The sequence below is a fragment of the Haliotis rubra genome, unplaced genomic scaffold, assembly GCF_003918875.1.
Source record: "Haliotis rubra isolate DU_JTF1 unplaced genomic scaffold, ASM391887v1 Scf256, whole genome shotgun sequence".
In the NCBI taxonomy this organism is placed as follows: Eukaryota; Metazoa; Mollusca; class Gastropoda; order Lepetellida; family Haliotidae; genus Haliotis; species Haliotis rubra.
Genome location: NW_025766625.1, coordinates 891,585 through 915,178, shown reverse-complemented (window position 1 = coordinate 915,178; position 23,594 = coordinate 891,585). Strand labels below are relative to the sequence as shown.

Below are 23,594 nucleotides of genomic sequence, written 5' to 3'. Positions count from 1 at the left end.
AAGGTTAAGCGACTTTGATTTGCTGCTCGAATGTCCATTGTTCCATTCTGATAGCTAATCTCGCTGTAAAAAGAGGCAATGCTGTGGGCTGTTTTGTATATTCATAGGAGGGCAACTTATGAAAATTTAATTGTAAGTGCTACATCAAGTACCTGCCATCATGACATCGCAACTATAGATGGAGGAAGGAATTGTTAGGCAGGAATGTGGGTCTTTCAAATAAACATCATATATTAATGAAACGACCATCTCACGTTGTACATACAATGATTTTATTACTTCCTGAGACAAATGAATTCAAAGAAGGTTTTAACAAGGCACGGAAGTAAGGAAAAAATACAAGAATACGTGTTATGTCTACATACATGGGCATGTTCATTGACAATCAAGATATCTATACTTCATCGTACCGACTTGGGTATAACATTGAATCGCCTGCGGGTGAAGAAAACGTACATGAAAAGCTATACAGAATGACAAAGTCCATTGTGTTAAGGTATTTTTTCTTTGAACATGGTTATAAAACTCTGCATACTGTCCGAAACATTTCTAATATGTTGCAGAATTTCAATTATCATTGATCAAGCGAGTCAAGTAGACGAGACCTCGCACTTGACATATCTGTACCTACATTCACCAGAGTAGGCAAGACCTCATATTCGTTGAAAGATCGTCATTTCTAACTAACACTCATTCTTGTCAGTTACCTTGGTAACCCTCTTGGAAACAGCACAGTTGACATGGGCGTGTCAAGGGTGATTTCAAAAAACGGCTTAGGTGTAGACGCTGTGTGGGACATTGTACACTATTTTCTCAATTAATTGTTTGCTGTTGAAATCCATCATTAAACGCTTGTCCATCACGTTTGTGGTTTGTTTACAGGCCACCTTTGTGTAGCGGCCATAAAATTTCCGAGTCCCGTGCTGGGATTCGAACCACGGACCTTCTGATCCGAAGTCAGAAGCCTTGTCCACATGGCCAAAGAGGTTAACCCCGTCAGTAAGCATGTCATCTGTGGGATAACTCCACGCCCTGCTACTTGTGCATGGCAGGAGTACTGAGTGGCGTTGTTTGTAAATACTTACGTTTATAGGCAAATTGTGTGAAGGGCGACTGCTACCGGTAGGGCAGGTTTACTTGCCCTTTTCGCGAATATCTGGGTGAGTGAGTGAGTTGGGTTTTACGCCGCTTTTCAATATTCCAGCAATATCACCCTCGGGGGACACCAGAGATGGGCTTCACACATTGTACCCATGTGGAGAATCGAATTCGCGTGACGAGCGAATGCTTTAAACCTTTGCTACCACAACATCCCGCGAACATCTGATGTCGTCACTGATTTTCAGGGTCTGTTAAAACAATGATCACAGCTATTTTGTTCTTTACACCAATTGTTATCTGTTCTGTGATAGTTAAGGACGGATATTCTTTAACGTTGTATAGTTGCGCGGCAGGTTCAGTCAAAGTAATGTATTGCTGATGTACGCAGAAAGAGATGCCATTATTACGTATTTAGAGTGAGTGAGTTTAGTTTTACGCCGCTTTTAGCAATATTCCATCAATATCACGGCGGGGGACACCTGAAATGGGTTTCACACATTGTACCTATGTGTGGAGTCGAACCCAGGTCTTCGGCGTGACGAGCGAACGCTTTAACTACTTGGCTACCCCGTCGCCCGTTACGTATTTAGTCCACGTATTTCTTCAGGTCTGCCAGTCATGGGCTCATAGCAGGCTTTGCGCAAAATGAAATGGAATAAGGAACGTGGTAATGCGTTTCACATGTCCTCAAAATGGTATTTAATCTTCTGAGAGAGTATTGCCCACCTCGTGATGCTGACATTTCATCAGACAGGCATGCAACCGGGATTTGACTGTGTCAGTAATCTCACGTAAAGGCCGCTAATCTCTTAGGCAACCTCGTACGGTCTGGAGACCTTGTCATCTTGTCACAAGGCAGATCTGTTGACATATCTAATCTTACATCATTGCGCCTGTGATTGATTATAGCAAAACACAGTTGATTACCTCCCATCGAACTGTTAATATTGATTATCTAAAATGCAATGAAGGGACTGTATTTGAGTCGGTTTTACGAAGTTATCTTCAAGGTATAGACTGAAGCATTTTTCATTGTTAACGCTTTATTAGGACTGATGTGATGATGATCTGTTATCAGGCTGGTTGTAAGAACGTCGTACGGATATTCCGTGAATAATGACCTGAAGGTGTACGAACAGTCAGTAGACGCTAACATTACGACGCAGTGGCAGTTAGTAGATACTGATGTGACGATATTCGAGTACTCAATACATAATGTCGTAACGACGTATGGGTAGTCAGTAGATGATTATGTGAAGACGTACGGGTAGTCAGTAGATGGTTACGTGAAGACGTACGGGTAGTCAGTAGATGGTCACGTGAAGACGTACGGGTAGTCAGTAGATGGTTACGTGAAGACGTACGGGTAGTCAGTAGATGGTTACGTGAAGACGTACGGGTAGTCAGTAGATGGTCACGTGAAGACGTACGGGTAGTCAGAAGATGATTACGTGAAGATGTACGGGTAGTCAGTAGATGGTTACGTGAAGACGTACGGGTAGTCAGTAGATGGTCACGTGAAGACGTACGGGTAGTCAGTAGATGATTACGTGAAGACGTACGGGTAGTCAGTAGATGGTTACGTGAAGACGTAAGGGTAATCAGTAGATGATTACGTCACGACGTACAGCTACTCAATAGACGATGACAATGATGACGTACGGCTATTCAGTAGATGACAGTGACAGTAAGCACATAATGACGTGGCAATATATGAGTGATAATGACTCGGACCACTTACGGATAGTCAGCAGATGATGATACGGACGACGTGCGGTAGATAAAGACACGGACGACGTACGATAGTCAGTAGATGATGATACGGACGACGTACGATAGTCAGTAGATGATGATACTGACGACGTACGGTAGTCAGTAGATGATGATACTGACGACGTACGGTAGTCAGTAGATGATGATACTGACGACGTACGGTAGTCAGTAGATGATGATACTGACGACGTAAGGTAGTCAGTAGATGATGATACTGACGACGTACGCTAGTCAGTAGATGATGATACTGACGACGTACGGTAGATAAAGACACGGACGACGTAGGGTAGTCAGTAGATGATGATACTGACGACGTAGGGTAGTCAGTAGATGATGATACGGACGACATAAGGTAGATAAAGACACGGTAGATAAAGACACGGACGACGTACGATAGTCAGTAGATGATGATACTGACGACGTACGGTGTCACGACGTACGGGTAGTCAGTAGATGATGATACTGACGACGTACGGTAGTCAGTAGATGATGATACTGACGACGTACGGTAGACGACGGTAGTCAGTAGATGATGATACTGACGACGTACGGTAGTCAGTAGATGATGATACTGACGACGTACGGTAGATAAAGACACGGACGACGTAGGGTAGTCAGTAGATGATGATACTGACGACGTAGGGTAGTCAGTAGATGATGATACGGACGACATAAGGTAGATAAAGACGGTAGATAAAGACGGTAGATAAAGACACGGACGACGTACGATAGTCAGTAGATGATGATACTGACGACGTACGGTAGTCAGTAGATGATGATACTGACGACGTACGGTAGTCAGTAGATGATGATACTGACGACGTACGGTAGTCAGTAGATGATGATACTGACGACGTACGGTAGTCAGTAGATGATGATACTGACGACGTAAGGTAGTCAGTAGATGATGATACTGACGACGTACGGTAGTCAGTAGATGATGATACTGACGACGTACGGTAGATAAAGACACGCAAGACGTAGGGTAGTCAGTAGATGATGATACTGACGACGTAGGGTAGTCAGCAGATGATGATACGGACGACGTACGGTAGATAAAGACACGCACGACGTAGGGTAGTCAGTAGATGATGATACTGACGACGTAGGGTAGTCAGTAGATGATGATACTGACGACGTACGGTAGTCAGTAAATGATGATACTGACGACGTACGATAGTCAGTAAATGATGATACTGACGACGTACGGTAGTCAGTAGATGATGATACTGACGACGTACGGTAGTCAGTAGATGATGATACTGACGACGTACGATAGTCAGTAGATGATGATACTGACGAAGTACGGTAGTCAGTAGATGATGATACTGACGACGTACGATAGTCAGTAGATGATGATACTGACGACGTACGGTAGTCAGTAGATGAGACGTGACGATGCATGGGTAGTCAGAAGATGAAACCTTACCGACGTATTGATAAACAACGACAGGATGTTTGAAAGGAGAGTAAGTTAAAGGCTAAAAGGATTCAAATAAGTACAACATAAGATTCAAGCTTATTGTCTGGAGATTTGAAATGTTGAAAATGAATTTGACTTTGCAATGTCACTATGTAAACTTATCGCCCACGACAGCAGACTCAATTGACTGTTGCAATCAACTGGACCTGTGCCCTATCTGATGACCTCTAGTACTGGCGCCCCTTGCACCCAATCCCCCCGCTGGGTCGGGTCTGGAACGGTTACATGTATTTGACAAACGGGATGGGCTCAAGCTAATGGGGAGGGGTTGTATTCAAACTGGAAATTGACTATTGATTGTCATTATTCTGTTTTAAATATAGAAATACATTGATAGGCGTGGAAAAGAAAAGACTTCTTGGTTGAATGGAGTTATACCATGGAAGAACAATACTGGAGTGATGAAAGCCAATCATAAATTCAATCAGTGTGTCAGCAACTCTCATACTAGAGTTTCCATGCTTGTGCTCAACAAGCTGTGAAATGTTAGCCTGCATAATAGATTAGCAGGCCTTGTTCTCGTGTTTGTTAAACAGGCATGGTCTCGGCTGCGTGTGAATGTCTCCCCTGTGGAACTACACATACATACGCTTGAAGGAGGAGTGCCCACAATGAGGCTGGAATCTCGCCATACCGTTTAATACTGTTACAGTTTCATTTTAGTAAAGTTGTTCGAGGTCTTAAAGGGATACTGCCTAATGGTGTGTTAACTGAAACAGATTAGCTTCTCCTTCAAACACATGACCCGTGAAGGTCCAGGTTAGAATTGATCTTCAATAACCCATGCTTGTCGTAAGAGGCGACTAACGGGATTGGGTGGTCAGGCTCGCTGACTGGATTGACACGTGTCATCGTATCCTAATGTTCGATGTTCATGCTGTTGATCCCTGGGTTGTCTGGTCCAGACTCGATTATTTACAGACCGCCACCATATAGCTGGAATATTGCTGAGTGCGGCGTAAAACTAAACTCACTCACTCACTCACTCACTCAAACACAAACTTAAGGATATGACCGTGACTATTATGACATGATCTGATCAGATTTCACAAAAACATATCTTCATAATAATGTCAGTTAACGTCAGACAAAAATGACACAAAGCACAACCTGGGTCTGTGTCTTTGTCCATGGTTGGTAAATAGGTGCCCCGCTGTATTACTTAAAATCGGACACGCTTAACGTCGCAATTCACGATGACGTGTAACACATGTGTGAAATGAGATATATTTAAAATAGCACTTAGATATGAAGAGTGTGCGAGATGTTCCCCAAGTGGGCGACCATTGCTGTCTGGGGCATGTCCTGCTGAGACACCGGAATGGCCAAATGGCCATTAGTAGGATATAAAGCCGTTGACAAGGACGTTATCATGCTGGTTACGTCTCTGCAATGACACATGTGGTCAGAAAGTATCTTATTAAACCTCAGAGGATTTGAACATACCGTGTCTGTCTCTGTTACGCTGCATGCGGAACGTGTCCTGACGGCCGGTAGACATGTCATTACCCTAACTCGTCATGAAGTCGTCATATATTGTCAATACATGCGGAACGTGTCCTGACGGCCGGTAGACATGTCATTACCCTAACTCGGCATGAAGTCGTCACATGTTGTCAATACATGCGGAACGTGTCCTGACGGCCGGTAGACATGTCATTACCCTAACTCGTCATGAAGTCGTCACATGTTGTCAATACATGTCGTCATGAAAACATTTTCCATCTTACCATGAAGAGGCCTTCATGTCATCACTTATGTTCGATATGACGTATATGTCATTACTGTATCCCGTCAAGTAACGTACTTCTCGATCCATGCCATTAATCGTCGTGATGACGTATAACTAGACAGAGTTGTAAATTTCATTTAATCATTTTTTAGATGTGTTTGTGTGTCGGTGTGTTCATCTGTCTGTTTACCCATCTGAAATAATTGATTTGCAATTATCTTTTCATGTTTATTTGAGCCCTGTTTTGCTTTTTACTTTCAAAGACATCTGTTCAAGCGAAAAAGTGAGACTGGTTAATTTATGACGTTGACGTTATATGATAAATAGATATTTCGAGTATGCATATATTTTTGGAATCATTCATTCTGCATCAAACGTCCTGCTAACGGATTTGAGGGTATATGGGAAAGCGAGAGAAAGAGAACTTCGTGATATTCGTGAACGTGTTATACCGCAAATTGAAAGTGTGATCCTTTAGTTATTATAAAATCCACAAGTCAATTCCCTCCTTAGACTACCTGACAAATGAATAAACAAATCTGTCATTTTAAACTACATCGTGGAAACCCAAGAGCATTTCTTCATCCGTGTTTATGATTTCAGTTGATTTCATAATGATGTTTTAGAATAACACCAGCATTAGGCAATAATCTGCCTATCCAATTAAATGGTGCTTTCTAATGTTTCATTAAACAAAACCTCAGGCTAGTTTACTAACGGTTTAATTGAAGCTATATTGCTATAGTACCACTGGAATTTTGCTGACACGAAATACACACGTATCTTTGAAACCATGATACGAATGCTGTGCATGGATTCTGGTCGTAGTGAAATACGTTCGTGAAAGTTCAAATCTCACTAGACCAGCAATATCAGCGGCAATAGCAGATCAACTTAATCCAAAATTAATTTTTATTAGCAGATTGTAAAATCAAACATATTTTTTTCTAAACTTTATCCCGAACGCGTTATCATATTTCACCCCAAAATGGTGCACATGTTCATAGAAACGGTTTCAGAAGTTTTCAATGTAAATACGATTCGATGCATATTATTTACTAACGTACCGGATCCTGCTATCATCACTTGACCACAAAATTAGTTTGGATGTGACCTTTTTCACCTTTACATGTTAAAAGAGTCCCCTTTCTTGTCACACGGTTTTATCAAGAATATACGTAGTATTTTAACATCACGGTCCAAATGTTCTTTATTTTAGTTTATTTCGCTACACATCCAATCATTGCTATCATGCTTTGTTTATACATAGATTAGCATACCTGTACGTGCTATATAGATTTGTAATTATTAACTTCTACTAAGGCCATCCCGTGTGTATCTTGGATACTGTGAAATCTGATAGTGATAATGGTTACTGTAACGTCTTTGAAACACGTCTTCCTCACTCCAGAGATCAGTTAGTTGAAATACATGTGGAAAAGCGTGAGTTTGGTGAACCTGTCAATTGTCACGTCGCTGAAGACGTGCTTGGCATCATGATTCAGCGGACACTCATAGGTTTTTCAAGATTCTTCGTTAAGTTTGCTACTGACGGGGAGTTACGACAACTTTATATAACTGTGACAATATATCGGAATATTTTTTCATATACTGCTTTATCTATTCCGTTTAGCTTACTTAGAAACTAATCAATAAAAAGAAATACTCATTTTCCCAAGGTAATTTGCATTGGTTGAATGTTTTCAGTCGGGGCCTTTACAGGGAACCAATCTGGAAACACCATCAGCACAATATCCCGCAAGGTGATGTGACAACTACGGCTAGGGGGTATTTAGCACACTCCTTGACAATTGGAATCTTGTCATAAAGTAAAACAGGGAATATACCTTGGGGCTGATCAATGTCCCGGCGTGATAATGTGCTCACTTTGAATATTCAGCCCATTTTGTAAACATACACGTGTATCAGTTTTTCAAGCGATATTTTGTTTCTAAATGAAACTCTTACGTTCAATTACAGGCAAACATTCCTTGCATTGCCGATCAAAGTTTATTCCTGTAATACATGTACCAAGTCTTACAAGAAGAGGATTCATATATGTCTTAAACCTATGTCGGTAAACACACGTTCATATCTTTATGCTTTGCAATAACGTGTATCCAAAGATTTAACAGAGTCAGGTATCAAGCTACTTTCCAGTTACAAGAATACAATTCTTACCTGTTGCAGGTTGAAGAAGGAGCGCCAGGTAGATCAATGCTGTGAAGGAGATGCACCACGAATGTTGGGAATCCATACCTGTAATCAAGTTTCTTTGATCTTTACTGTCTTTTCACTTAAACTCCTTGTTCGCTATCACAGAACTGCCTAATACGTCTTTAATTTTTTTCCGACTTTATTTCATAAATTGTGCCAGCCCAGCTCTTACAAGGTTCGTTCAAGCCTTATCGTTCCGTCACTGAGCAAGGCACCCAAGCTGGGTTGTTTAACACGGCCGCCCCCGGTCTGTGCGATAGTATTGATGCAGTGTTAAGAGCGGGCGAGCAAGTCCATAACACAGCATAGGCTTAGCACAACTCTCGGAAGCTGGAGTGCCTTCCTTTAAGACTAGGCCAGCCCACACTTCCCACTCACAGACAGCTTATTGGCCGCCCAGCAATGTCCAGCCGGCGCGTTGCGTCACGAAGAACGCCCGTCTCAAACATCCGCTGATGAATCTATCGATGCTTCCAAATGATGGCGTTTCATCAAACTGTTCAATAAAGCGACTAGTTTTCAAACAGGTACTGTGTTCGTATTCCGCCCTCTACTGTACAATAGTGAAGTGTTTACTCAGTGGGGATTACCTGATTGGACTTTGTTACTGCCTGACGTTAACACCGGTCACCAAATTGTCATTTCTCATTCTTTATCGTCCAGCGACGTATTGTAACGCTTCAAAGTCACTCTGGAGCTTACTTCAAGGCTGATAACACGAGCAGAAAATCGATAGTACAACCGTGCACACTGAGAGCCAGGTCGCGGACACCCCGGGTGCCGGAAGGTAAAACCGTCGGCTTTTAAGCATCTCTTAACATTATCACCGTGAAGCGCATGGACTTCAACCAATGTGCCATACTGGGAAGCGAACCTTGACTGAGAACCTAAACACTCTGACCACGACGGTACTCACCTATCCCACGGAATAAAATAACCTCTGTACTGTACATCTTTAATTGCACCCCAACGAACTTTCATAAAGGGGCACTTGGCTCAAGTTAATTGGCAGTCCCAGTAGGTTAGACTGAAATCTTTCTACACTTCCTTGTTTAATGTAGCATACGTTATATTGCACTTTCCCTTTACTCAATCCCAAATATATCAAAAGGTTTCGTGTATTCAGCCTCATGTTTTTCTGCTATTTTTATGTTTTATTTTTCACACATGGTACAAATTGAAACAAATAGACGTAGTCTGGGTATTGTGACCAAAGTGATGTTCCCAGCAAATTCATTGATCTTGAGATTGGACGAGGCCGTATGGAACGGTATTCATTACAACGGTATATGTTAAAAATGTATATTGTCTGGCGGACATAGATGGCCACATTTGATGTTTGGTAATGTAACATTATCACCAAGGAATATTGATTATTGGTGAAATTGTTTTTTAATCAGGACTATGATGAGCTGCCGTGGTTAAAATACACTTGGGTGTAATTATTCTGTCATTTTGTACCAGTTATATAGCAACAACGTTAGTAGTAGGAATATTTGCAATAAATGAGATTCGATTCCAGTAGTTCTAAACTCAAATCAGACATGCCCAAACCTTATTGATGGAAATATTATATAATTTGCATTCTCATGAACAACATCCTCAGGAGAATACAATTTATGAGCCTGAAAAGCTTTGTCGTCACAGGTTATTTTCATACTCCTGGGGACTCCTGTACTGCTGTACACTTAATTCCAACCGTACGTATTGACCATTATAAACACAAACACACATATGTCGATCCTCCCTACAAATTCGTGAGAAACAAAGTTTGTTGAAATGCGAAGACAAGTCGGGTAACGTAATACTGTTGGAATGTGACACCCAATAACTAGAAGTTAACACATGGAAGTCACGCGCAGAACTGTCTAATATCGTTAAAAGTGAATCAGACTAATCATATTCGTTTCAGCCCACACGGGGAAAAAATCATCTTCGTGACAATTGGTTTTACGCGTTAAATGTAGCATATTTAATCGATTCTGGCCTCTCAGATTTTTCTTGAATCTCGTTTACAAACCCGTCTTCATCACTAAGAAACCATTCGATCACATTTGTACGTTGTACAATTTTTCAATCGTATTTCAGAAGAATTATTATGCTAATATATTTCAAAGCATCGGGCTTCCTTATCATCACCATTGCTAGTCGACGCAGCAATAAGGTTGGTCAGTTTTACCCTTCAATCTCGAGATGAAACAGTAAAGGCATAAATGTTCATTTTTTCAAACTTGACTATATAAATTAAGAAATATATTGTATTTTTTCATTCTGAGGAAAGCGGTGGGGGAGACGTTAACACGTGTACGATGTGATTGCAATAAATGTTCCAACGTTCTATTTTTAAACAAATAAATATTGAATAACAGAACTTAAATAAGCAAGCTCCAGTGTCGGCACTTTTACTTCCGTGTCAGGGAAAACTGTTCAGTCCAATTCTTAGCTTTTTCGTGACTTGCTCATGCTTAGTCCGTGTTTTGTCTTGCTTAATCCCCGTCTCTGTCTTATTTAGTTCCTGTTTTATCTTGCTTAGTCCCCGTTTCCGTCTTGCTTTGTCCCTGCTTTTTCCTTGCTTAATCCTCACTTCAATCAATCAATCAATCAATCTTTATTTACAGTACTGAAGAGGCCGTAGGCCTATAGTACATTTAACATACAGTAGCAGGGGGTGCAATATAAATGAATATATAGTTAAGTAGATAATATCACATCTCACTTTTTCTGTACTTAATCCCCGTATCTGTTTTATTCAAACCCCATTTTTGCTCTGCTTATCCCCGTATCTGTCTTACTCAATCCCCAATTTTGCTCTTCTTAATCCCGGTATCTGTCTTGCTTAGTCCACACTTTTGCTCTTCCTAATCCCTGTATCTGTCTTGCTTAGTCCACACGTTTGCTCTTCTTAATCCCTATATCTGTCTTGCTTAGTCCACACTTGTGCTCTTCTCAATCCCCGTATCTGTCTTGCTTAGCCCACACTTTTGCTCTTCCTCTTCTTAATCCCTGTAATCCCTTCTTGCTTAGTCCACACTTTTGCTCTTCCTAATCCCTGTATCTGTCTTGCTTAGCCCACACTTTTGCTCTTCTTATCCCTGTATCTGTCTTGCTTAGCCCACACTTTTGCTCTTCTTAATCCCCGTATCTGTCTTGCTTAGTCCACACGTTTGCTCTTCTTAATCCCTGTATCTGTCTTGCTTAGTCCACACTTGTGCTCTGCTCAATCCCCGTATCTGTCTTGCTTAGTCCACACGTTTGCTCTTCTTAATCCCTATATCTGTCTTGCTTAGTCCACACTTGTGCTCTGCTCAATCCCCGTATCTGTCCTGCTTAGTCCACACTTTTGCTCTTCTTAATCCCTGTATCTGTCTTGCTTAGTCCACACTTGTGCTCTGCTCAATCCCCGTATCTGTCCTGCTTAGTCCACACTTTTGCTCTTCCTAATTCTCGTATCTGTCTTGCTTAGTCCACACTTGTGCTCTGCTCAATCCCCGTATCTGTCTTGCTTAGTCCACACGTTTTCTCTTCTTAATCCCTATATCTGTCTTGCTTAGTCCACACTTGTGCTTTGCTCAATCCCCGTATCTGTCCTGCTTAGTCCACACTTGTGCTCTGCTTAATCCCCGTATCTGTCCTGCTTAGTCCACACTTTTGCTCTTCCTAATTCTCGTATCTGTCTTGTTCAGTCCCCACTTTTGCTCTGCTTAATCCCTGTCTCTGCCCTTCTCAGTCCCCACTTCTGCTCTGCTTAATCCCTGTCTCTGCCCTGCTCAGTCCCCACTTCTGCTCTGCTTAATCCCTGTCTCTGCCCTTCTCAGTCCCCACTTCTGCTCTGCTTAATCCCTGTCTCTGCCCTTCTCAGTCCCGACTTCTGCTCTGCTTAATCCCTGTCTCTGCCCTGCTCAGTCCCCACTTCTGCTCTGCTTAATCCCTGTCTCTGCCCTTCTCAGTCCCCACTTCTGCTCTGCTTAATCCCTGTCTCTGCCCTTCTCAGTCCCCACTTCTGCTCTGCTTAATCCCTGTCTCTGCCCTTCTCAGTCCCCACTTCTGCTCTGCTAAATCCCTGTCTCTGCCCTGCTCAGTCCCCACTTCTGCTCTGCTTAATCCCTGTCTCTGCCCTTCTCAGTCCCCACTTCTGCTCTGCTTAATCCCTGTCTCTGCCCTTCTCAGTCCCCACTTCTGCTCTGCTTAATCCCTGTCTCTGCCCTGCTCAGTCCCCACTTCTGCTCTGCTTAATCCCTGTCTCTGCCCTGCTCAGTCCCCACTTCTGCTCTGCTTAATCCCCGTCTCTATCTTGCTCAGTCCCCACTTTTGCTCTGCTTAATCCCTCTTTTCAGCAGTTAAATACATTTTGTAACACTTGTTTCTGTCCCAACTACATCGATAATTTAAACTGCAAGATTACCATTGATTTACATTGTTTCACACCCAATACTGGAGCTGTGGGGTAGCCTAGTGGTTAAAGCGTTCGCTTGTCATGCCGAAGACTCGTGAGTACAATGTGTGGAGCCCATTTCTGGTGTCCCCCGCTGTGATATTGCTGGAGTACTGCCATAATACTAGTAAAACTAAACTCACTCACTCACTCACACCCAAAACTATCTAACCTGATGGTTTACTTACTATTACAGACGTGTCCAACAGACGTTTGTGGACGAAACAACAAAAAACATATTTTCATGAGAATATTTGTTATCTGATCTGCGAAGTGTAATGTAGATCGGGTGATGAAACTAAAATATCGATAGTTCTTTTATGTCTTTCACACGTAAGGAAATCCCGGATGTTCCAGTAAAAAATGTTGATGAAAATGAATTATTTGTTTCCTAATGTCAAAGAAAGTTTGTATGATCTGAACCGTAGTCTAATTGAAGTGAATTACAATGGGGTAAGCGCAGTAGTTGGAACAGTGAAACAAATGCAAGTGCGGTACGTGAAGAGCGTTAACCTATAACAACCCTTGTCGTTCTCGGTGTTTCATTTGATGTGCATACGCCCTTGTAATACAAACCAGTAATAGCGATGTGAAATTATGATCGTTTGTTAAACAACTTTTATCCTAAGTTGAATAAAATTCTGAGATTTAAATGTTCAATTGGCAAGGTAAAATCATGAGGATTCGCAGTCTTAATTTCACTTTATTTGTTTTACTTTTTGGTTTAAAGTGACATTCATCGGTACGTTTTCACTGAAAACTGACTATAGTTAGTTCTTTTTCTGCAAAGAGGGAGTCGATTTGTCATTAAATGAAAGCAAATGTCATTTGAAATTCACAGAGAAAACAGTACGTTAAATGATGGACCTATCGGATATTAAAACATGAAGCGGCTATCACAACCAACACCAGCTGTGCTGGTCTATCTCGTTGTGCATACGAGAAGATCCTGCTGGATTGCTGAAATGAACTGAAATGAATTTTGCCAAAATTTGTAACCAGTTGAATTCCATTCAAGGGATTTATTCACCTCCGCCAGAAATAACAGAGACCGGTGAAACATCTGCATCACACAATTAATCGGGGACCAAACTGCTGGGTTAGTTGATTGTTTAAAGCCGTACTCAGCAATATTTCAGCTATATGGCGGCAGTCTGTAAATTATCGAGTCTGGACCAAACAATCCAGTGATCAACAGCATGAGCATCGATCTACGCAATTGGGACGATGACATGTGTCAACCAAGTCGGCGAGCCTGACCACACGATCCCGTTAGTCGCCTCTCACAACAAGCATGGGTTTCTGAAGATCAATTCTAACCCGGATCTTCACGGGTTATCCACACGATTGTTTCACATGAGCACTAACTTCAACATTTCAAAGGCTTCATGTTCCAACCGTATTATGGTAGACTTGTTGCGGACTCATCGGTAACAAAATCATGCCAACTGTATTAGGTTATACGATATATGACAAAATACGCACATCTTTGCACGAAAACCTGATTTCATCACTCACTGTTTGTTAGTGATAAATAAATATCCATGTGAAAGCTCTGCTAACAGCTTGTGTCTATATCATGAGTATATATTTGTTTCAGTTGTACGATCATGTTTGTAAACAAATCGGGACTGGACCAGACAATCCAGTTATTGTCGCCATGCGATACGATTACAGAGCATGTGTTTATGAATCACTATGAAATAGTGATGATACCAGGGGTTCGAGAAAAGGTGAACGTATCCTGTCCCACCGGTGGCGACCATTATAATCATATGCTAAGTCTAGTCATTGCAATAATTCGGGAAGACATAATGATGATTAAATCGGAATCGTAAGATGCACTATATTATACGACTGTTCCTATAGTTTCTCATGATTATGGAAATGGTTTGGTCGTTCAGTTGTACTTTTAACACATGTTAGTGTAAGGAGCGAATCAAAAGTTTGAGGTCAGACACCACACACTAAAACTTAGTGGTGAAAATGTCGACAACTTTAAACAACTAGTTTCAACAGCAAGGTCATCTGACTAACATCAACACTAACACACAATGTCGACAGCTTTAAACATCTTGTATTAACGGTAAGTTCAGCTGAGTAACACCAACACTAACATACAATGTCGACAGCTTTAAACATCTTGTATTAACGGCAAGTTCAGCTGACTAACATCAACACTAACACACAATGTCGACAAACATCTTGTATTAACGGCAAGTTCATCTTGTATTAACGGTCGAAGCTTTAAACAGCTTGACTAACAAGTCAGCCGACACTAACACTAACACACAATGTCGACAGCTTTAAACATCTTGTATTAACGGCAAGTTCAGCTGACTAACATCAACACTAACACACAATGTCAACAGCTTTAAACATCTTGTATTAACGGCAAGTTCAGCTGAGTAACACTAACACACAATGTCGACAGCTTTAAACATCTTGTATTAACGGCAAGTTCAGCTGAGTAACACCAACACTAACACACAATGTCGAACAGCTTTAAACATCTTGTATTAACGGCAAGTTCAGCTGACTAAAACTAACACACAATGTCGACAGCTTTAAACATCTTGTATTAACGGCAAGTTCAGCTGAGTAACACCAACACTAACACACAATGTCGACAGCTTTAAACATCTTGTATTAACGGCAAGTTCAGCTGACTAACATCGACACTTACACACAATGTCGACAGCTTTAAACATCTTGTATTAACGGCAAGTCCAGCTGACTAACATCAACACTAACACACAATGTCGACAGCTTTAAACATCTTGTATTAACGGCAAGTTCAGCTGACTAACATCAACACTTACACACAATGTCGACAGCTTTAAACATCTTGTATTAACGGCAAGTTCAGCTGACTAACATCAACACTAACACACAATGTCGACAGCTTTAAACATCTTGTATTAACGGCAAGTTCAGCTGAGTAACACACAATGTCGACAGCTTTAAACATCTTGTATTACGGCAAATGACTAACGACAACTTTAAACATCTTGTATTAACGGCAAGTTCAGCTGACTAACATCAACACTAACACACAATGTCGACAGCTTTAAACATCTTGTATTAACGGCAAGTTCAGCTGACTAACATCGACACTTACACACAATGTCGACAGCTTTAAACATCTTGTATTAACGGCAAGTCCAGCTGACTAACATCAACAGTAACACACAATGTCGACAGCTTTAAACATCTTGTATTAACGGCAAGTTCAGCTGACTAACATCAACACTAACACACAATGTCGACAGCTTACTCAGGATAAGTAAGAGAATAACATTAAGATCTCTATAACTGATTTCAAGTATGGATCCTTTGGAAAAAAAATTGCACGATGCAGAATTCTGAGGCCTTTTACAAAATTGTGAGACAGTGTGTGAGCTTGTACGACCTTCAGACGTTTTAGCAATATACCATCCACAGGACGGAGGAGGGATAATAGCATTTGGTGAGGAGGCGCGGAACCGATGATGGGCACTCGATGTCACCACTGAGATGATTGTATGCTATTTTCTTTGTAACTGTGTTGAATTTTTAAATTATTAAAACATTATAATGACAATCATCATGGCAATGCCAACAGAAAGTGGAATGTATTCATAACGTACCCTATGATCATTGTAATCTTACACAGAGACAATATTCACGCACTTATCTGAAGCGAAATGAACGTTTCATTTTATCCCAGAAGATCAATGTCTGTCTACGGGAGATTAGCGATGCCAATCGCAAGGTGCATATGATATTCATCGCCCACTTTTTGATTTACTGGAGTTAAACGTCCAATGATGAGTTTAGGCAGAAGTATGATACGTGTCGGTTGGTATCTGTTGCACTAGACATATCTCTCTTCTCTAGTAGTTTTCAATTATTGTTCCAGACGCAAACGAATCAGCCGATCTATATAACGCACGGTTCTCATATTATGGCTAGCCAGTTCTAAAGGTAGGTGTGTGGATGCTCGATTTTCAGTTGTGATGTCAATATTTTCACACAAAAGTATAATAAGTTCAAGTTAGTTAATGTCAAATGATATGTAATTCTATGACTACATTGCGAACAAGAACGTGGGAAAGTATTATAGCAAAGAGGTCACTCCCAGTGTTTCATATGTACAGACATTTTATCCACCAAGCCATGCAGTCTGAGATATCATGGATGCTTATTTGCAAAAAGTGAAAGTTTTTTCTCATTTTTATGATTATATTGATCCTATGTAAACATTAAATATCTTTATTACGTATGGTGAAAATTCAGTAATTTACATACATATAGCTTTTAGACAGCTGATACATATTATGTTTTAGGTTGGAATTATTCCTAATATTACGGAAGAAGAAAATACGCAATCTCAAGCCAAATATAGCCAATTGTTACATCGTGATCAGAAAAATGCCCCTTACATTAATGCCGATCGGAGAATAATGTCTACAGCTGATAAACACGTTTCTAAAACAATTTCAAATAACTATTTTGGATTTTTTAACCTAAATAGAATATATCGATTTTCACGGCATCATGGTGTTATATTTTTACTTTTGCACTTTATACGTCATATAAATGCAAAGTTCTAATGTGTTTTCTAACAGAAGAGAAGAACGTTACTGTGGTGATGGTGGTTCCACCTGTACCAAATCATCATGCTATCAGATGGGCCTCATCATAGAAACAGAATCGTTTTTGCTTGGCCTGGACAGCATATCGTGAAGACATTAAGTGGTTTCACTGCAATGCCCTTTTCATGATTACTCTTTCCCTTGACTCTTTGAATACCCTTTCGTGTGATTCTGTGCGGGTATGCATTTTCAGGACTTGATTCAAAGGTGGAATTGATATATACCACTGGAATAAACACATAGGGACACTACAACGACGACGTATAGACGACACTAAGCGTTTGAAAAAAGTTTGGGAAATGTTGTTCCATGTCTGAACATGTGCCAATTCAGCTTACGTCAATGGCTGATTCTGAGCTTGACGTAAACGTCTCTCCATTTCATTACAAGCGTGGTCTATAGAGGACAGGTCCGGAGAAACAGCTGGCCAGGGGAGTACCGGGATGTTCTGCTGTCTCAGGAAGTGTCACAACACGAACGACATGTGGACGGGCATTATCTTGCTGAAGCGTGAAGTTCTGTCTCTGTCCTTGAATGAACGGCTACACATAAGGTCCAATGACCCACATACCATAACGCTGTCGCCACCAAACTGTCGACATTGAACAAAGCACGCGTCTCCGTACCGTTCACTTCGCTGTCTGCGCTGTCCAGATAAAACCTCGACACGACAGTGAACAAAACACCCTACCTAACTTGTACCAGGCAAGACGTGCCTGTCGTTGACGTTGGAACAAGACTGGATGTATTGCAGGCCGTGGGGCCGGATGTTGTGCTCTCTCAGTCGGTTCCGTACAGTCCTGGAACTCGGGGGGCGTAAGGAATGGTCCGACCAGTCAAACTGGCAGTCTGGAATCGATTCCCTAGATGGGTCAACCGAATGTAGTTGTTTTGCTGACGTGACGTCACGCATGGACGGCCGGTCCGAGGAAAATCTCTCGTGTTCCCATTATGATGACAAAGTCTCCATAGACATGTGATCGTGTTTCGATGGACACTAAAATGTGTAGCCACTTCATTGTGGGCCAGTCTCCAGCTTACCCACGGCGCTGACACGCTGATTTTCTGTAACCCGTGGAATGACGTACGCGCAGTTTAGGTTGAAGTTAACGTGTTTTCCACAACATTCAGAGGCTAGAGAATAATAAACCGTTCCTCGATTTTCAATATCATGTGTGTGAACTTCAGGTGTCAAAAAGCATGCAAAAAGTGAGTAGATTCATTGTGCACAAAGTACAAGTGCCACGCGCGATACGTGACATCAAGTTTCATGCAAAGTGCTTTGCTACATGTTTATTCAGGGTTTTTTCATCACTTTTATCTTATGCAATTTTATGTTATGCACAGTAACCTTTTTCCGTTAGTAATATCTTCCGGTGTTAGTTCAAGATTCCCTACTCTACATTCTGTACTTGCATGCGGCATTCATGCGTATCACTTATACCAAATTCTTCAATCAAACAAACTAAAACTTAAACATAAAGATTGATATGTGTTATTTGAGGCATTGTCTTCGGACGAACACAAACAACTCATGTAAATCATTCAAACTTTTAATGTCAACTGAGTTTAACAGAATGTTGGATTATTTTCGATTCTGTTTCGTCTTTATAAGATTAATATGCATTCTACCAATGACAGCATCACTCTCAATTGAATACATTCAACATTTTATCTTTTAGGGCACATTCGTCTAAAAACATTGTAGTTATTTTTCCTCTTGTCCATTGTTCATTTGTTCAGTGTCAACAACTAACAAATGCTGTTGTCAACAACAGAGAAGTCACCTGCTACAACACAACCAACAAAACATGGAAATGTATGTGGGATCCCCTTTCATCGAATGTATTGACATTTGACCTGCTAAAAGGTTTGATTTTAGTGACACTACTGTTATTAGGATCCTGTAAGAATGATCATTGCCTAGTTTTGATGGATGCATCAGATGAACAAATTTTCCCATTACAAAAGAGTTTTCCCTTTCATATTCAAACCGAGACCATAAGATTACAAACACACAGAAGATACGCTTTTGAGTTCAGAACTTATGTGACTGTGTCTAATCCAGGGTTTAGTTACACGCAGCGAAACAGGAGTTGACAATTCCCTTTCAATTTATCACTCGGGCATCCCGCACTGGGGCGAATCTCATAATAATGGCCGTCAGTCTTTAAAGTCTCGTATAACTTTACAGATAAAATATAAACGGGAAACAAACACCTAGTTTCCCGAAACGTCTTGCTCCGATGGCTTTAAAACACGATGAAGTACTGATTGACTCTAAAAACTGTACTTAATCGTGATGGAAACGATTACATGGAAACTAAATACATATGAAATGTCTAGGACATTATTTGCTTGGGGTTAAGCACACATAACGACACCGTCGCAAATGGGGAGGAAAATGCTAGTCATCACCCACTCTAAGTGTCTACCAAACACAGAAATAAGACGAAAAGTTTGGATCAATTTAGCGAAACGACATAAAGATTGGTGACCCCTGCTCGACGCGGCTCAGGTCATATAAGTAAACAGTGCCGACATCAGTCCATCTTTGGCGTTTTAGTCGCTGCTATATTTAGAAGAAATGTGCGATGAAATTGATAATCAATATTCTCGATGGTTTGCAAACTTGTGGCCCTTTTTATAATTATACAAGAGATACTATCAGACCCTGCTGTTCGACTTGGGGCAATTTGGGTCCCTCTTTCAAAGACATTGATTCGATTATATCTGATTTGTTTACGAGACTTGATTCTATTCCGAGCTAGATAATCATCGTGCGTTACCGCTGTCACAACATATAGATACGCACTTGGGAAAACTTGGTGTATTTCTTATATGTCAAATGGTGATCTTGAGCTAACGGATTACACATGAAGGATGAAAAAGTAAAGATTATGGTTGTAATATGGATTTTGTCAGTTGTGAAACTTACTGGGCAAACAATAGATTGCAGGAGAGTGAAGGAAACAAATATTGGAACTGGGCGTGCGTGTTATGTAACAACCCTACCCGACGTTGTTATGTCAGCGATTCAGCATTCTTACACATAACACACACACACACACACACACACAGAGAGAGAGAGAGAGAGAGAGAGAGAGAGAGAGAGAGAGAGAGAGAAAGAGACATGGAAATTGACGAATAGAGGGTGGTGACCTAGTCGACCATGCAGAGCTGCATTACTAAAGCGTATCAGAAATCTTTTATTGTGAGTTTGAATCCCATTTTATCCCGGGTGTGCTTCTATGGTTTCAGCAGCAACGCGGTAAGCCGTCTCAGCTCGGGGCTCGGGGCGTTCTTCCCACATTAAGCTGACACATTGTATAACTGATATATTCTTCAAAGTCACGTTAATCTAAATTCCCAGAATGTTGAACGTGCAAGAATGATATTTGTGTCACGGTTTAAAATAGGTGAGTGAGAGATTTTTGGTTTTACGCCGCTTGTAGCAATATTCCAGCAATATCACGACGGGGGACACCAGAAATGGGCTTCACACATTACACCCATGCGGGGAATTGAACCCGGGCCTTCGGCGTGACGAGCGAACGCGCTAACCACTAGGCTACCCCACCGCCCCTTTTAAAAAAGGTCAATAACACAACGACCTTAGACAGCTGAACGATGCGGCAGCAAATATGTACAGAACGTCACCGCCAGATTATCTGTCGAAATAGATTCCATTTGTACGTAAAATAGCCGTGAAATTATTTAAATGAATCACTGTAAATCAGTGGTGACGACAGGTGTTCCCGAGACACGTATGCACATCTTGTTCTCCTGGTAGCAACTCACACTATACAAGTTCCATACAAAAGTAACTGTGCCATGAGTCGCACAGAAGTACTTCTGCCTTGCAACTATAGCCCGTAAAAACAAAACGAATCAATCATCAATCTAGTCATTCTCATGACTCGACAGGGTGTATCCTCGTTTGAATTACACCGCAGCTTACAAGTATGGGGATTTTTCTGTCGGAAAGTAAAGAGAATGTGCGTGTATATCTCCTTTTCAGCATTTCTGGTGTCCCCCGCCGTGATGTTGCTGGAATATTGCTAAAAGCGGCGTAAAACCAAACTCAGTCAGTCAGTCAGTCTCCTTTTCAGTACGTTACAGCAAATTACTGCTTGCTAGGGAATCAACAATAGTATACGTATACGTGTATCAAGACGTCCTGCAAATCTGGACCAGACAAACAAGTGATTTGGGGACCGACATCTCAAGCCATCAGGACACGATGCACGTGTAGCAGAGCGTGGAGTCATCCCACAGATGACATCCTTACCTTGTCAGCTTGCTGACGGGGTTAACCTCTATGGTCAGGTGGACAAGGCGTCCGACTTCGGATCAGAAGGTCCATTGTTCGAATCCCAGCAAGGGACTCGGAATTTGTATGGCCACTACACACGTAATGACCAGTCGATCCACATGTTCGATGTTTACAACAGGCATCAGATCCCGGGGACCAGTGCTCACCCACGAGGTACTGGTACACGAATGTTTGGATATGGTTGTACTAAAGCATGTCTTGTGTGTGTGAGATGCAGAGGACTCCAATAATTATCAACCAGTGTATACATGTATCATCATCTAAGGACGCTCGTAAGAAAACAGGGTAGCCTAGTGGTTAATGCATTCGCTCAAGACCCGGGTTTCGATTTCCCACATGGGTACAATGTGTGAAGGCTATTTCTGGTGTTCCCCGCCGTGATAGTGCCGGAATTTTGCTAGCGTAAAACCATACTCACTCACTCGAAAGAGAACATTCAAGAATGAATTGACAATATGTGTAGTCATCATATAAATAAAGTCATAATAACATAAAGTTCCTCTGTTATATATCCGTAGATACTTGAAAGGGAATGTTCAAGAAAGGAGCATGATTATGACAAAAGAAAGTTGTAATGATCCGACGTTATATCACTGAACATCTTAGTTACCGTAGTGGGGCGGTGGGGTAGTCTAGTGGTTAAAGCGTTGGCTCGTCACGCCGAAAACCCGGGTTCGAATCCCCACATGGGTACAATGTGTGAAGCCCATTTCTGGTGTCCCCGCCGTGATGTTGCTGGAATATTGCTAAAAACGGCGTAAAACCAAACTCAGTCAGTCAGTCAGTTACCGTAGTAACTTAGTTACCCCCAACGCTGTAATATCCTCCTTGCCTGTTGAGTATATCAAGCTGTCGGTATCTTCCCAAAACTTTCACATCCCAAAACTTCCACAGCTTATAACAACAACATTTCTGGTTGACTGCACACACTTGAGCATACTGATTACCTCAGTCTGTAATGGTTTAACCCATTAATCAGTAATGAATACAAACAATCACTTAGTAATATATTAACAAAAATACATATGTTTTCTGGTAAGATATAACAGTCTATGTAGAACATTTATATAGAACTTATGTCCTATAGTGTCTAAGATTTCACCCGCACATTTGACGGTCATAACCCTGTCACTGTGTACTGTTGTTGGAACAAGTGGACGGTTCTGTCTCTGATGCACCTGAAGAGTCTGGCGTAGAAGAACACGGCTGTGATAGGGTTGTTACTGTAGTGACATTATATACAGTCACAGTGTCACTGCGGTAACATGCATGTTTTTACATGACAGGGACATCCATAAGTAAATTTGTTGCCTATTACATATTCTTTAAACATTCTGAAATATCTGACTGACAAATTTCATTAAATTATCTTTAAAAGTAAACATATAAAACTGGCTATTACTAAAAATGTCACTACCGTTATTGTGTCACTACCATAACAATTAATGTCAGTGTCCATACCACAACATTATCGATTTCCTTATTTAATTAAAATTGATTTATGTGTTTATGTCTGAAATTTGTAGTGCAAGTATGTTTGGTAGTAGAGCGTTGCTTCATGTTCCCATTTCTTCCTACATCCTATTTCCTAAAAAGGACATGTCTTAAAACAACAATTTATGGTCTGGTGACTGGTATTTCATGCATGAGTATGACTTTACCCCCCTTCAGATATAAATGGAATCTAACTTAGTTTTCATTTAATTTGATTTTTAGCACATGTAGACAAAATGGCTTTTTGCATTAAAACAAAGTTTTTCTTTCATATTTTTATTCATATAAAATGACAATACAATACAATTCAATACAATACAATAATCAAAATGGCACTGGCTGTTAACTAGTACACTGTACTTGAGTTCATGGATGTCTGAGTTTATTGA

General features: G+C 41.0%; 1 protein-coding gene across 1 annotated transcript in view; it reads right to left on the bottom strand.

Moving 5' to 3' along the window:
- The window catches only part of LOC124279752, a 59,068-nt gene extending 50,136 nt beyond the window's left edge, over positions 1-8,932 (bottom strand). Inside the window, exon 1 of the mRNA XM_046715619.1 lies at positions 8,271-8,932. Within this exon, the coding sequence (XP_046571575.1) occupies positions 8,271-8,346 (76 nt within the window). The 5' untranslated portion in view covers positions 8,347-8,932. The remainder of the gene's footprint in view (positions 1-8,270) is intronic.
- Between the last annotated feature and the right edge of the window lie 14,662 nt (positions 8,933-23,594).